We start from the raw sequence: 15,072 nt of genomic DNA, 5'->3' as shown, positions 1-15,072 counted from the left end.
ATATGACAGGTGTAATCTAAGCCAGAGAAAAAGGGTAAAAAGTCTTTCTGTAGATATAATACAGGTTAATGGGCTCAAAGCACAGCTTTCAACCAACCAGATACTAAGCCAACTTTCCCATAAATCCCATCTTCCTGGAACTCAAAAGACTGAAAGAACAGATAAATCATATTTTGCATGCGTGAATCAAAACTAACAGAAGAACCTCCTAAACTAAGGTAGCTTGAAGAATTAGGTGCAAACACTAATCTTGTGATTGGAAAAGACTGCCAAACTGCTCCCTATCCAAAACCTGATGAAATGGCTGGTGATCATGGACATTATGAGCTGCCTACGTTTTGACAATGCCAAACGTGATTCAGAAATAAGGTTGTAGATAAAGACATAACCAGAGCAGGAAAAGCAGAGACAAAAAGTAAAGTAGCATAACAAAGACTTCTTTAATAGCCTACTATGGAGGTAGGCAACATCTACAGTACGAGTCTGAAACATATAGGCTAAAATTGAAGATCTCGCCTCAAGGCAAATAAGAATAGTAGTTCCAAGGAAAATATTTTTAATTTATCCTAGGAATTAGTAGTGAAGACACTCAAGATGACAGTAGTGATGATATTAACTATTATTACACCTCTTTAATAAAATATTTTACATTTGAGGTGAAATCCTACAGTAGTGCTGGTTAGATACATCCCCTATTTCTTTAAAAAAAAAATTCTTACTTGTTAATGTATGTTTTAAAATGTTAAAATAGCATCAGTAGCATAATTACATTTCAATATATTATTTCAGTAGAGATGTCATTTAATACCACTAGCTTTGTTTTCTCTTAAGGCTTGTAAAAGGTCTGATGAATGGCAGAATTTAATATAAATTATTGTTTATGGCTTTTGTCATGTAATTATGAAATAAGGTTACTACTTTTTAAATACAAAAACCAACAACACTCAAATAGCTTCATTTTGGTTGAATACCAAATCAATGAGATGGCATCCTCTAATAAAACTGATCATATAAGACATAAGGAAGAAATTTTTTACATGAGAGTGGTGAAGCAACTGGAACAGGTTGCCCAGAGAGGTGGTGGATGCCCCATCCCTGGAAACGTTCAAGGTCAGGTCGGATGGGGCTCTGAGCAACCTGATCAAGTTGGAGATGTCCCTGCTTTTTCCAGGGGCATTGGACTAGATGACCTTTAAAGGTCCCTTCCAGCCCAAACTATTCTGTGATTCCATATAAACCTTCCATGGTGCTATACTGAACTAACTCACTAGTAAATATGTATTTACATGCTGGCGCTTTCTCCTATCTCTTCAAATATAGTTTTTGAATTCCTACATGTTCATTATCACAAATCAAACTGCCCTGGAAACCCAGTGTGAAATAAACGAATGCACACACTGAACATCAGATGGTAACATGGAAAAGTCGTAACTGGAAGTACCTCAGCAATAGGGCTGCCAAGCACAGAGAGATCAACCAAATATAAATTTAAACAAATACAACTTGCACAATTTTATGAAAAAAATATAAAAGCTGGAAATTCCTGATACAGTGAGACTGTTCTAGTGGTCTGTGTAAAGTTCAATATCAAGGTTTGTCAGAAAATATGTGCAATATTAATAATCTACCCTTCTCTCTCATTTTGAGAGCTGATAAGCAGATGGTATTAAAGTTCACAAAGCAATTTAGAAGCAGTTCTGACCACTGAAAGTATCTGGTCATTTAAATGCAATCAGCCCAGAAAACCAAACAAGGAAAATATTAGGAGAAAAACTCATTCAATGCTCTTGTAACATTCTGTTATGGGAACCACAATTCCCAAATCCATACATTTTACAGTGTAAGCTAATCAAAATCTGTTCTCACTCCCTCTCTTTTCCTCTCATCTCTTCTTTCATGTCACAAAAACAAAAGATCCAAATTCATCATCTCAGAATCACAAATTCCTTGCCTTGACAGATTACAGCAGCAAGGCAGCACAGACATTTGGCTTTCCCAGCACAACTGGGCTGAGAATTCCTCATTTCACCCATTTGGTTTCCAAGAAACAGAAGAGGCAGCAGCTGCTCACAGCCCCTGCCTGCTATCCACAGTCTCCCATCAGTCATGACAGTATTGATGTGAAGATTAAATACAAACTTTCAAACATCTTCTGGATCAGACCAACCTGAACAAAAGAGGTTAAATCATTTTGTCACCAATAGTCCATTTGTTTCTGACTGGATGTGATTTTTAAAGGGCAGCAAATCAGATGGATAGTCATACACCTACATTGAAAAATGCAGTTGTAAAAGAGGAAAACAGATTGAAATTTTCTAAGAAATAGATTATTTCGTGACAGCTTGTTTAATGTCACCTGAAAGGAAAAATAATTTGAGTTCATGTACACCACCTACAGAGGTGCCACTCAGCAAACTGTATATCTATGTTACCACAGTAAAAAGAATCTAAATCACTCGATTCATTCTCAGGATTCAATTAGGATTCCAGCCATCCTACCTCCAAAGATGCATCAAAACATCCCATAGAAAAATGCCCTGAATAGAAAAGATGAGGTGAAACAAATTGGTTTAGTAGTTACCACAGTCAGAAATGTAGAAATGAATTATGTTGTGGCTACATGAATAGAAAAAAAATATGAAAAGGACGCATGTATGCTTAGTTTAATTAAAATCTAAAGCTTCTACTCAACATGCAATTTAATGCCATTGTTATTATTTTAATTACTTGTCTTTCCATACATCATAAGCTAATTATACCTACATTTGACCACCTTTTGAACCATCTACACTGTTATGTATTCATTTGTTTCTGTTGTCATTTGAATTAATGCTTATAGAGCAGCTGTTACTTATGTCAGTGTATGCAACAATTAAACACAGTACTAAAGTAAATCACTTTGGGGCAAAAATTTTTTGGAGTATTTCTCTATAATTACTAGTGGTGGCTGGGTAATATGTATTGATTCTGATGAGTAACCCAAAGAAGGTAATAAGTCATGATAAACCTGAAAAGGAGTGAAAATGTTGTTCAGGACTACAAGAAATAAGCGTTAAAAGTAAAGGCAGGTCTAACTCCAGACTTATCCAAAATTTCTAAGCTGTTCTTATTGTGGGAATATGTCTTCATGCAAGTAAAACTGAAGTTTGCATTCTCTGTGCCCATATACTGAAACTTTCCCGAACAGAATTTCATTTCACAGGGAGAGGGAAGCTGGGCTAGCCAATAGGTATTAGAGAGAAAATGAGCATGACATTCGTACATTAAACTTCAATACAGTGTTTAATCATTACAGTAAAATTTCTACTGGAGTTCAGGACTCGGGTTCAGTCCCTTTATGAACCTTTGTGAAGCTGAGATGTTCCCAATGTGGAAAGACCACTGCTTAAAAATCAGCCTTGGATTGAACCCACCCACTGAAGGTTAGGCCAAAACTTGTGTTATTTTTACCAACACATAGCAAGCCATTACTCTGCACATGAAATATATTTATTCAATTATGATGGTTCAGTAATCACAAACAACGCTTCCAAAAGTGACTATCTGTGGAAGATATTACAACACTACACAGAAATGGCCAGTCCATCGTTAAGGGGACTTCTGCCTTTTATTCATTAAGCATAAGCATGCACAGGTTTCCTTCACAACAGGCACCGCAATGTGCAAACCTCAAAATAAATAGATCCCAACTCCCACATCAGGCATACATCTACTATCCCATGACAGAATACTCAAACTCTGCTCTACTGCCAGGTATTTTCAAACACAAGCTACCAACAAAGTTCTGACTTAGTGAAGTAGATGGCATGAATTTATCAAGGTAGAGAATCAGTCTTGGGAGGTAAGTATACATTAACCATATTTCAGACCTAACCTTGATTAATGACTACTTTCATAGTTTACAAACATAGTTTTAATCAGGTTTATTAGATTCAATATTAGTAATTTTCAATCCTGAGACATGAAACATGCAGTAGGTAATGATGACGTCTTCTGTAATTTATTTGGAAGGTTATTATCATCCAATCTATTTCTGGAAATAAAATCTAACTGTTCTACCTTTTTTAAAAACAGAATGCTTCTCAAAGAATAATTAAAAAGACACTAAAATCAGCACTTCCTTTCACCATACATCTGTCAGTGTTAAAAAACTACACAGAGTATCTTTTCAGAAACAGTCTTCCTGTAAGATCTTGCCACCTTTAATCAGCTGGAAGTGTTGCAAGGAGGCAGTTCCACCATAAAATATTCTGTGTTTGATGAAAGAACAGCATTTTCAAAAGATTCAAAAGTATTCCATGCCTTTTGTTTGCTCATCCTCAGTCATACTTGAAAACAAACAAATAAACAAAAAAAAATCTAAAGTCAACTGAAAACCCAGCTTCAGTCATTATCTTTTGTTCTGTGCAAAAAGTCTTTCGCATTAAAGGCTTCTTCCCATGTAAGGCAAGTAAGTCTGCTGAAAAATTGCAATTTACTTCCCATCTTGTAACAGTTCAGGTTATTCAGTTAACTCTCTTGCACCTCAGAATTTAAAGAAGATTTTTATAAGTTTTTAATGTTAGCTTGTTCAAGAGGATCTATTCTGTTTTTGTTGTAATGTAGCAGTTTTTCTAAGGAAGAATCCGATTCTCCAAAAGACCTGGACTGCAGATAAGGTAATGTTGCAGGAACTGAAGCGTGAGAGGATGATTCTACAGAGCAAGGTGATAGAGTTGTGTGTCAGCCTTCCTACTAAATGTCTATCCTGGTCCATTATGTTAAAATGAATCTAAATAGGAAAAAAGAACACCTTGAAATCCATACTGGTAACAAGTTAGATCCATCTTATCTGTCTCAGTGCACTTTGCACACTTCTCTGCATTTTCAGATTGCATTTTAAACAAAATAGTGTCTCAGAATTTAAAACATGCAGTAGAACTTTAAGACTACAACCCTTCACATACATATGAGAGATGAATAAAGCAAAAAGGTACCAGATTGTCTATGAAACGCAAATATAAAATGATCATCACTGTAGAAATAACCTATTTGCGTTAAATGTCTTGTTTATTTTATCTTAAGACAAATTATCACATATTTAGCAATTACATAACTGTTTTCAAAGAGTAACCAGCACAGAATGAAGTACTCTACTGTCTTAAATTTTCTTAGGAAAACTGAAGTTTGTTTATGCCTCAGAAGGTAAGGTATCACAAAAATGCACTAACTGTAGACAGACAACACAGTTGCCATTTAAAAAAAAGAAGGGAATCTTGACTAAATGGGAAGGTAGCAGGACTAAAAGCACAGTTTAGACCATAAGGTTGGAGTGCAAGGGTTAGTTCTTCAGCCTGTGCTGACCTGCTGCCTGAAAGTAGTTCCACCGATTCCAGAAAGCCTTCTTACTGTGGAGCTAACAGTCAGCCTAAATACAGCTGCAAAAGTTCAAGACAACTTTTTTTTTTTCTTTTTTTTTTTTTCCGGTAGGACACAGTCATTGAGCTCAGAATTAAATTCCTACAGGAAAAGTTTCTAAAATAATCTAAAAGGAAGAATTCTTACAATAGAATATCTTAAATATAAGGTCAGAGTTCCTATTTTTCACCTTGTTTTATTTGATTCACAGGAAGGCAGCTGGCCACGATGGACAGCTTATGGTGTTACTCTGCTTTGCTGTGGGGAAGATGGAGCAGGTTTAGCTGGATTGCAGGAGCTGTGCCAGCTACAGGAGACAGCATAATCAACCCTTGGCAAAACCTGCCTCATCATTCAGCCGAGCGTCTGCCAGCCAGAACCCCACTGCTTGAAGGATGGTAGCAGTAAGGAGAGACTTTTTGGAGGGGAAATTAAAATTCAGAAAAGAAAATAAGACCGTGATTTTTTGGGGATTCATCAGGATTATAAAAGACTTCTCTCTCAATCCTCCAGGAAATGCAAAATTTTAAATAAACCTGGGATTTGTTTCATTTGGATGCTTTAAATGATTCCTTTGAGCCTGTAAGGCCAATGGTCCCTGAACAGACTTCTGCAGCTGCTGCACCTAATTTCATTTTGGCATGGAAAGAGGCTAGGGTATGTCTGTGCAGTGCAGTCTCACTCTTCTCCCTCAAGCACCAGCTAGCATCATGATTCAATAAAATTTAAAAGTGCCTTTCATCACCTACATTTGCACAGAGTGATTACAACTTCAAACAGAACGAATACAAGTAAAGAAAGCAAAGTATTGTTTGCGTGACAGCTGATTGGCAGGCAGAAATATAATTATGGATGATAAAAAAAGGGGGAAAATAGAAATGCAAACTATTGATTTCTTGGACTCATTTAGAGCTCTGCTCCTGATGTTGATCAGGAAAGCATGTTCACTTACGATAATCCAAAGGGAGTTTGTAGTATTCACATGTCACTTAGGACAGTGAAGGTTAAAGGGACTTAATTTTTCCCATCCTTGTTTTTCTGGTCATCAAAATATATTTGAAGAGAACTGCTGTCTGAAATAGATATTGGATTTCAGGCTCTAATGTAAATTGGTAAACATATTGTGATAACAAAAATCAAAGCAAAGCAATCACCAGCAATGCAAAATCCCCAGCATTATCTTGGATATAGGGATGAAAATATGAACTCTGTCAAGCTGTTTTAGCCTACTGCAGTGTAAAAAAAGCAATTTAATATGGATCACAGAGAAGTCAGAAACCAAGACACTGCTGATCCAGAGATCAGCAATCACTGTCAAAGCAAAGTTGCTGTTTCATAGTTCTTGGCCTCTTCTGCATTGGACTGCCACCCAGCACCTCCCGCCCAAGCTATCTGGGATTTGCTTCCAGTTAGGAGGAGACAAAGGGTACCAGAAATCTCCCCCCATTGCCCACACCTAAGCTGAGCAAATACTGAAAGGGATCTCCAGGCAGTTCAGTAAAGGGCAGATAAATTCAGTGAATTGTGATTCATCTATATTTTGTTTAAAGTATATTTAAATATATCTAAATTCTGACAGATAAAGGTTTGCTAAGTTCCAATTCCCCATGAACAAAAGAAAGATGCTGACCAGCAGAGCAGCCTGCACTCTTCCACAGACTCAGAGATTCTCTCCCATTAGAGACAAATCACAGAAATTAGGCTAGAATTAGTTTGTTTGTTTAAAGAAAGCATACAGGCACCTTGCTTTGAGTTGATTATTTTCAGGCTGGCAAGACTAATAAATGAAGCATATACTTTCAAATTTTAACCTGCAAGCAAAAATCATATCTTTCCCTCATTTGCTTGCCTAGTGGCATCTTTAGGTAATACCAGTTTTCAACTCATTCAGTATCAGCAGCATAGTGCTAAAACACAGTCATGAGTCCTATGTCTGGGCCTCCAAAATGTCGATTTCTGCAACTGATTTCAATCAAGCACTTCACAGCATTTTCTTTCTAAGAACACAGAAGCCCAGATCACCGCTGAATACAACCAGAGATTAATATCCTCTTACTGAAATTCAGTAGCATGAACTCTAAGAACCGACTTACAACTTGAAGAGCATTATTTTGCATGATTATCTGCCCTGATTAAATAATATTTCAAACAAGCAGAAGAATTAAGCCTTCAAGATTTCAGGCAAGAGGCAAAATCATGTGTGTCTTTGGGACTTGATCACATCCAGCATCTTATTCTTCCCTCTTCCATCCTCCTCACAGGATTTCATGGTAGTGCAAAACATTTTCACCCCATAGAGCAGCAAGGGGAGTAGGTACACAAAAAATACAGTTGAATTTAGCAGTACAAAGGTTGGGAATAAAATTCACACAGCAAGCCTACTAGCTGGAGACAAAACAAGTTTTCTATCTGGGTAAAGGCACTTTCAGAATGCCAAAAAGCAGATCCTTCTTAGTGTTGGGCTGTGGAGATGTGGCGTAGGAAGGCCAGAAAGAAAGAACAGCAGTGTGTGACTTTATATGACTTCAAATTATAAGGGAAAACTACTTCATCCATCCAGTTTGTATGCACAACAGTAACTTCAGGAAACCATTAAAAAAATTCTCAACTTTCACCACTTCAAAAAATAATAGCACAAGAACCCTTTCTAGTCTCTAAATACGTGAATTTTTTTCTGAACTTTTGGAAATCCACGGCAAAAACTAGAGAGTACTAGAGAGCTCTATATCAATGCTATTGTCATACTTACATATGTCTATTAAAATCTTTCAGCAGTGATGATAAAGATCAGTTCATTTTTTGAAATTGTATTAATGACACCAACTGGTCTGCAGGCTGAACTTGTAGTTATCACAAGGCACACCTGCAAAAATGCATCTCTTTTCTGCTTCATTTTTTGTCTTGAAACCAGCTCTACTATGATTCTCCCTAGCTTACAAAGCAAACACAAACTTCAGCACTTATTGCCTGTATTAAGAGTTTAATATAGAATGTGTTATTGACCTAGGAAACCTTCCTTTTTCTGCCTTAGCAATTAAGATTTCTGCCTTTTTCTGACTTGAATGAGGAACAATCCATTACAACTGCACAAAACAAAATTGTACTGCTCATTCCTGTCAATCACTGCAAATACAATTCTAGAATTTCACCACAGATCTTTCAAGTGTGTTAGATATTTAGTCTAAGATGCTACATATTTAGTGTAAGACCTCTCTATAAATAAAAAGCAGCAGTCTCCAACCTGCAATGACTGAATGACTGACTGAAACAAAGAGAGGAAAATAAATTGTCATACCGGTGAACTCCACTGTTGCACATAATGATGTGACAGGCTCCAAGTCTGCTACAGAGTTCAGAAGTCACTGAAAGCAATCCAACCCCGGAAGCACTGCACGCAGTGTATGCGCAGGCGGCGGTGCGCTTGGATCGGATAAAGGATCCTATCAGTCGGTAAAGTTCATCCAAGCAATTGAGAGGCCTCATCAGCTGCAAGAGAGTAACAGAGAGATATTTAAATATTTGCTACTGAGAGCCCATGAAATGCTCTTTTAGAGCAGGTCATCACAGATGCAGATGGAGCAGCAGGGCTGGCTGAGCCAGCGGAAGCCAAATTCCATAACATAAATACAGAGCATACAGTTACATCACCTATGGTAACTTTTTCAAACTTTTAAATTCTTACCATCACTGACACTTTCATTTCCAGTCCTGCCTACAGAAGTGTTTTTCATTTCAATAGACTGAATAGACCCATCAGTGCCATTTCCATCAATGATACTGGCAAAGAAAGGAAGCCATGAACAGGCAACCTACAACCATATGCATATACAGGAAGAATGCCAAGAATGGTTAATTGACTCAGTGAGAAAATCAGCTTATTAAAAAACCCACTGTCCTTTATTTATGCAAATGTGCAGTTCCTAATACTGACTAACAACGAGGAAAAATAAAAATGAACAGAAGTGACAAAAACATACTACAAAATAAGAACAGTTAACTTTGCAGCGGGACTTAAAACTACCTCAGCATTACTGTACGGAAAATAAATTATATACCTAGTAAAGAAGACAGTTTCAAGTGAAAGGCTGCTCTCAGAAGACAAACATTCAAGAGTGTTCTAGCAACGAAAAACATCATCTCGTGGTGCTTTGTGTAAAGGAGACATTCACAAGGCAGTTTTGCAGACCTCATAATTCCAAATTCCCTATTCTCTTTATTCCAGAAACCCTTAAAAATTCCAACAACCCCTCCTGCTACTCAGAAAATGAATCTTTGGAAAGACAGATTAATTCCCTAAATACAGTTTTAACTAATTAGGGAAATGGCAGCCTCACTTGCTCATGTATGAATGTTACTTAACTGGAAAGCATAGAGGGTCAAGTAAAGCAATTATAACAACCAGCATACTTAAACCTGGGTACAAATAGATTTAACTTTGTTTAGGTCCTATTGGTTTAACTTATATCCATTTAAATTTATTTTAGCTGGTGCCATTTACTAATGCAGAGCTACAGAGCAAAAGGCACAGCCACAAACAGTTCATGCACTCACTGCCAGCTTGCTCCAATTGCAAAATAAATGCATTAGCTTAACCTAGCTCCCCTTGGTCAGAACTGGATTAGGCAATGCTTTTATCTCGGCCTTGAACTTTTCACTGAAATAGGTAGGAAACAGGTTTAGGGGTAATAAGCACTCCACATAGAGCTAAATATCTCCCGCTGCACCTGTGACTGCTTACAAAGTTAAGTTGCTGACTCACCAGGGAAGGAGAGGCACAGGCACATGTCCTCCTCCCCTCCCATGCAGTCCAGCATGGATCCAAGAAACAGGAACTATCAGTCTGTTAACACCCATGCTGGATGCGACATAAAATTTTCCTCTGTCATAGGGCTCATTTGATGATCACTGTATTTCTCAGGCCACAGTAGCTCCATCACGTTTGAAGTCAGTGTAGGCAAGACCCTGGGAACTTCTTTTTTCCCCCCTACTGGGCTACAATACAGGCATTAAATCACCAACAATAGGAGAGAGCATTACATGAGTTTTCATAGCCCCCAAAATCTGTCAGCCACAGAGGTTTAAGGACAGATGAAGGCATTTGAAGAAAGCCCAAACAAGGAGGTTCAGAAGAAAGCCTTCTGAGCTGAAGGAGTATTCAATTTGGAACAGTGTTTCTAGTTTTCGGAACAAAGAACTTCTGCCTGCACCTGCTCTCCTCTGACCCTACCATTCCAATTCCCACATGCTGCTCGAGCAATTGCATTGCTCTGACAGCACAGTGAAAAAGGAAAGCTATGCTTCCCCTTCTCAAATACATTGATGCCCTCCGGCCACACCTTCTGATACAGAACCACAATGGCACCACATACTCCTAAAACACAGGTGGGACAAAATGCCGCAAGAGATCTCATCCTTTCCCTGCTCCCCCACCCCATCTCAGCTTCAAATAATTCAATTTTTCAATGGAATTCAGAAAGCCTCAGGAACGGATTACAATAACACAGCATGTAACATGCAAATTTTAATTAGGCACTTAACATTTTTATTTACCTTATCTATATAAGCCGCTTTAGATGTTGAATTTGGAGGCAAGTTTGACTTGTCCAGGTAGAATGCCCTGAAAGAACAAACATAATAAGGCAAAAAATGTTAATTGTTTAAACTCCTGAACAAAATGTATGTAAGTGACTATTCTTACAATGTCTGTAAGTGACACCATCCTAAGGTTGGAATTTGTTTTTTTGTTTTGTTTTGTTTTTTTTTTATTTCATGCTAAAAGAGGATCAAGGAATAATACATGCGTAAATAGGCACTATCAGTCTTTCTTTTAAAGTAATAATGAACATTTTTTTTGATCTGGAGACAAAAACTGTTCCCCTGAACTTTGATAGTAGGATGTAAAAATCTACTGTCTAATTAGTAGAAAATCTGGTTCTGAAAGTGATTTTCACCAAAGCTATCCATGAAAAGGTTTGTGACAACTGTCTAGATTTTAATAGTGACTTTGGGAAACTTGGCATATAAACAGTGCCTGAGCCTCATGCACTACAAGTTGTTTTTTAATATATATTAGCTGTATATAACTGCAATAATATAAAACCTGAATCTCAAACATGAAACAGTACTGACAGAGGAAGCCTACACAAGCTCACAATATAAAAAGAAACAAAAAAAAAAGCAAAAACCCTACAAGGGGCAAATATGCATCATACAAGCAAAGTGGTATTTGCAATGTGTGCACTCATGCATGTATGTGCAAATAAAAAAGAAGCTGCCTTTCTTTAAAATTTCTGCACATTTCTTTGAAAATGAATTACTGCATGAAAGGAAAATCCAAAGAAAACTGTCATTTACCTGCAAAACACAAATGTGAGAGAGAAAGTCTACTTACTGTATCAGATTTACCTATTGTGCACTAAAGCTCATCATTCTCCCAGTTCCTTCCATAACCTTTCACTTACCAATGAATAGTACCAGAAAAAGTTTCTATAAAATGGATAAATGCAACACGTGCTGTTTTAGAAGACAGAGGGTGGCTAATTTCTGTGTGGCACAAAGGAGGCTGACGTTTTGTACAGAGGGCTTTCATGCTATCCTTCTCTCCTAAAACAGGAAAACAACCCTTACTCAACACCAGAAAGGAAAAGCTTTAGCAAAGCCTACACAGGAAGCAGGGAGCTCTTCTGTCTCCTTCAATTCAGGAACTCAGAGCAATATTTTTTTTCTTACTACCTTATAAGCAAATTAGTTGCTTACCACAGATGAACTATCATTAAACATCTCATAGGCAGGCAAAATATCTTACATATCTCTGTGATAATATAACAGTTTCTCTCCCTCTGCAGCACTGTTTAATAAAAAAAAAAAAAAATTGTCCCTGCCTATATCAGAGGGGTTGGACCATATGATTTTTAAAAGTTCCTTTCAAACCAAACCATTCTGTGATTCTCTGATCACAAAACTCATTCTGCTGGTCGAAAAGCTCCTAAAACCTGCCGGAGCAGCTGAAAATAGAAACACTTGGTAGGCTTTCCTGCCTGTATGAGGCATGCAGCAAGAACCAGGCAACAGTTCCCACTGCAGCAAATCCAGTCAAGGTTAAAATAAAACAAAACAAGAAAAACCCCACTGAACTATGGAACACGTAGGAAGAAGAAATAGATTCTCCAGTGGAAACCTCAAGGTATTACTACAATACAGCTCCATTGCCTGTGCACAAGGAGCAGACCTGACTGAAGGTCAGAACTGAGCCATGACCCACACTGGAACTGTGGAGTGTGGGAACCAAATTTCAGTTGCCATAAAATATGGAAGTAAATACCGGACAGAACGCATCCTTGCATCCTTACTCTCAAATAATAGGACCATCTGGATCCTCCAGTCAAAAACATTGATTCATGTAACATATATGGCTAAAAATAGCTCTCCTCCCTTTTTTATGGTTTTATCTGTGAGAGAAGTTATTCACAGTTACGTATTTGCAGAATTATTCCATATTCTGGAATAACTGAGCTGAGAAAAACATACACCCATTTTTAATTCTAGTAGATTTTGCTTCCCAAAGCTTTGCTTTGAAAAGCATCTTTTCCCAAGTTTAAGGTTTGAATTAATCCCAACAGCAAAGCTAATCTAGTTCTATTATTCCATTAAGCCTATTGCACGATTCAGAATGTAGTCTGTGCAAAGGAAGCTGGAGACTATTGAAAGGAAAAGGAGTTTGCAGAGAAAATTACTCATAAATCACTTTGAGTGGCCACAGCACATAAAAGCTACCTCAGCAGCAGCAGACCAACCTTTTTCTTTGTTAGCAAAGCTAAAAAACAAAGCATCACCCTGCCACCCACAGAAAATTATCGGACTGAAAGCCTATACTCTTTTTTCCTGTTATGCCACAGGAAAATCTACTTCATTCAGAGTCTGTTCAGCACTCCCATTCTCTTTGGACTGTTATTTCAGCAAATTCAGCTGCATTAAATGAAACCAGAAACCAAATATAGAACAGTACACACATTAACGGAGTACATGGAAAATAATCAACTCGGGGTACAAAATGAAGCAACATGGACACTAGAATGGAATATACAATTACAGAAATTACTCCATTAATTCAGTCAATTATTCATTAACCTAAAGAACAAACAAAAATCAACTATACACAACAAATTTTAAATATCTAAATATCCTGTTACAAATGAAACTATCCCCCCTCCACAATCAGATAACACTCCCAGATGTTTCTCAAGTGCTTTATTTTTATTGCTTTTCATAAAAACTGTCTTCAGTATTTTACAGAACATGACAAACTGTGGACAGCATATAAATTTCCAAAGCACTTCACTTAATTACTAAATGCTTGTTAAGGTCCTTAATCATATTTTATGGGAAAAGTTAATGGCAATCTTGGCTTGGTGCCCAATTTGGACAATATTTTCTAATCCATTTGAAATGAACAAGAATGAAATCATAGTTCTTTGTCTGCAAATGTAATGCTTGCTGGTTTTGCTTCTAAAAGCCTTATAATTTCTCTAAGCTGTAGCAGAAATGTCTTTCTTTAAGGAAAAGGAAAGGTAGGAAATCCAACAGGCATTAAAACTACAGGAGATCATTGCTGTGTTCCACATTTGTAAGGTATCCCATGTGTAACAATGTCAAATAATGGGACAGCTTTCTTAAGGAAAATTTACACTGGAATGAGGTAACAAACATCTTAGGTTTCAAAAAGAAAGATCTATCACAAGATGAATGCTTTCCAAAGACCTTTTCCTGTAACTTGAGTATAAAGGAGATGAAGAAGTATTGATGTTTTTTTAGTGAAGCATTTTACAGGGTACCCTCCAAAACTGAGCTGGACATGTAAAATCCTGAGAATTTGAAATACTGAAAATCGAACTCTAAGGAGGCTCCAAACTTGTAGAGACACACATTCCTGTGTAACTTTGTACATGAAAATAATTAAAGCAAAGTCAAGTTTCTTGTCTTACTATGAGTTTGTTGTTCCAGGAAGCCCATAGTATTATCCTAGATGTTGATCATCTTTTCTCCAAAATACAAGGATAGTAAAGAAGTGATTGGAGTGAGGGAGAGAGGGAAGGGCAGGTAACTGAGTTATGGCATTAAATAAAGGCAAGTTAAGGGTTCTACTCTAGAAAGGTTTTGCTTTGATATTCTAGCAGAGAAGAATTTAGTCTTTCATACTTTCTTCATCACTGTGTCATACATATAAATAAATTCATACTAGCTTCAACAAAAGGATGGAAATACATTTTAATTCTACCTGATTTTCAATCCCTTGGTCACAAGATATTCAAGATCATGTAGATAAGCATGGTCCACAAGATGGCAAAGGATACATCAGTACAGAGGTGCAGAATCGGGAAGTGTTAGAATTAGTGTCCCTAATTCTTTTCTTTGGCTCAAACTAAATATGTCATAGATAAATAATATCTCTCTGTATTTGCATATATATGCAAACATACTTTTGTATTTCTTTTATAAAAATTCTGTGTTCCACCATCTGGTTATTAACTGTATAAGTGAGCATGTGTATAGCACACATATATATGTACACACATACATTTCATTTTTATATACGTACACACACACAATTTATAAAAATTCAGTTGTTTCTGTAGTACAAGGTGTCGCTTGCAAAAAAACCAAAAAACTATTTGCTGT

General features: G+C 37.0%; 1 protein-coding gene across 1 annotated transcript in view; it reads right to left on the bottom strand.

Moving 5' to 3' along the window:
• The window catches only part of PREX2 (phosphatidylinositol-3,4,5-trisphosphate dependent Rac exchange factor 2), a 182,900-nt gene that overhangs the window by 14,399 nt on the left and 153,429 nt on the right, over positions 1 to 15,072 (bottom strand). Inside the window, exons 37-38 of the mRNA XM_086740922.1 lie at positions 10,948 to 11,014; positions 8,693 to 8,883 (exon numbers count right to left, since the gene is read on the bottom strand). Of these exons, the coding sequence (XP_086597048.1) occupies positions 8,693 to 8,883; positions 10,948 to 11,014 (258 nt within the window). The remainder of the gene's footprint in view (positions 1 to 8,692; positions 8,884 to 10,947; positions 11,015 to 15,072) is intronic.

The sequence above is a fragment of the Chlamydotis macqueenii genome, chromosome 2 (genome assembly GCF_036417535.1).
Source record: "Chlamydotis macqueenii isolate bChlMac1 chromosome 2, bChlMac1.mat, whole genome shotgun sequence".
NCBI classification, from domain to species: domain Eukaryota; kingdom Metazoa; phylum Chordata; class Aves; order Otidiformes; family Otididae; genus Chlamydotis; species Chlamydotis macqueenii.
This window is presented reverse-complemented; position numbering and strand designations above follow the sequence as displayed.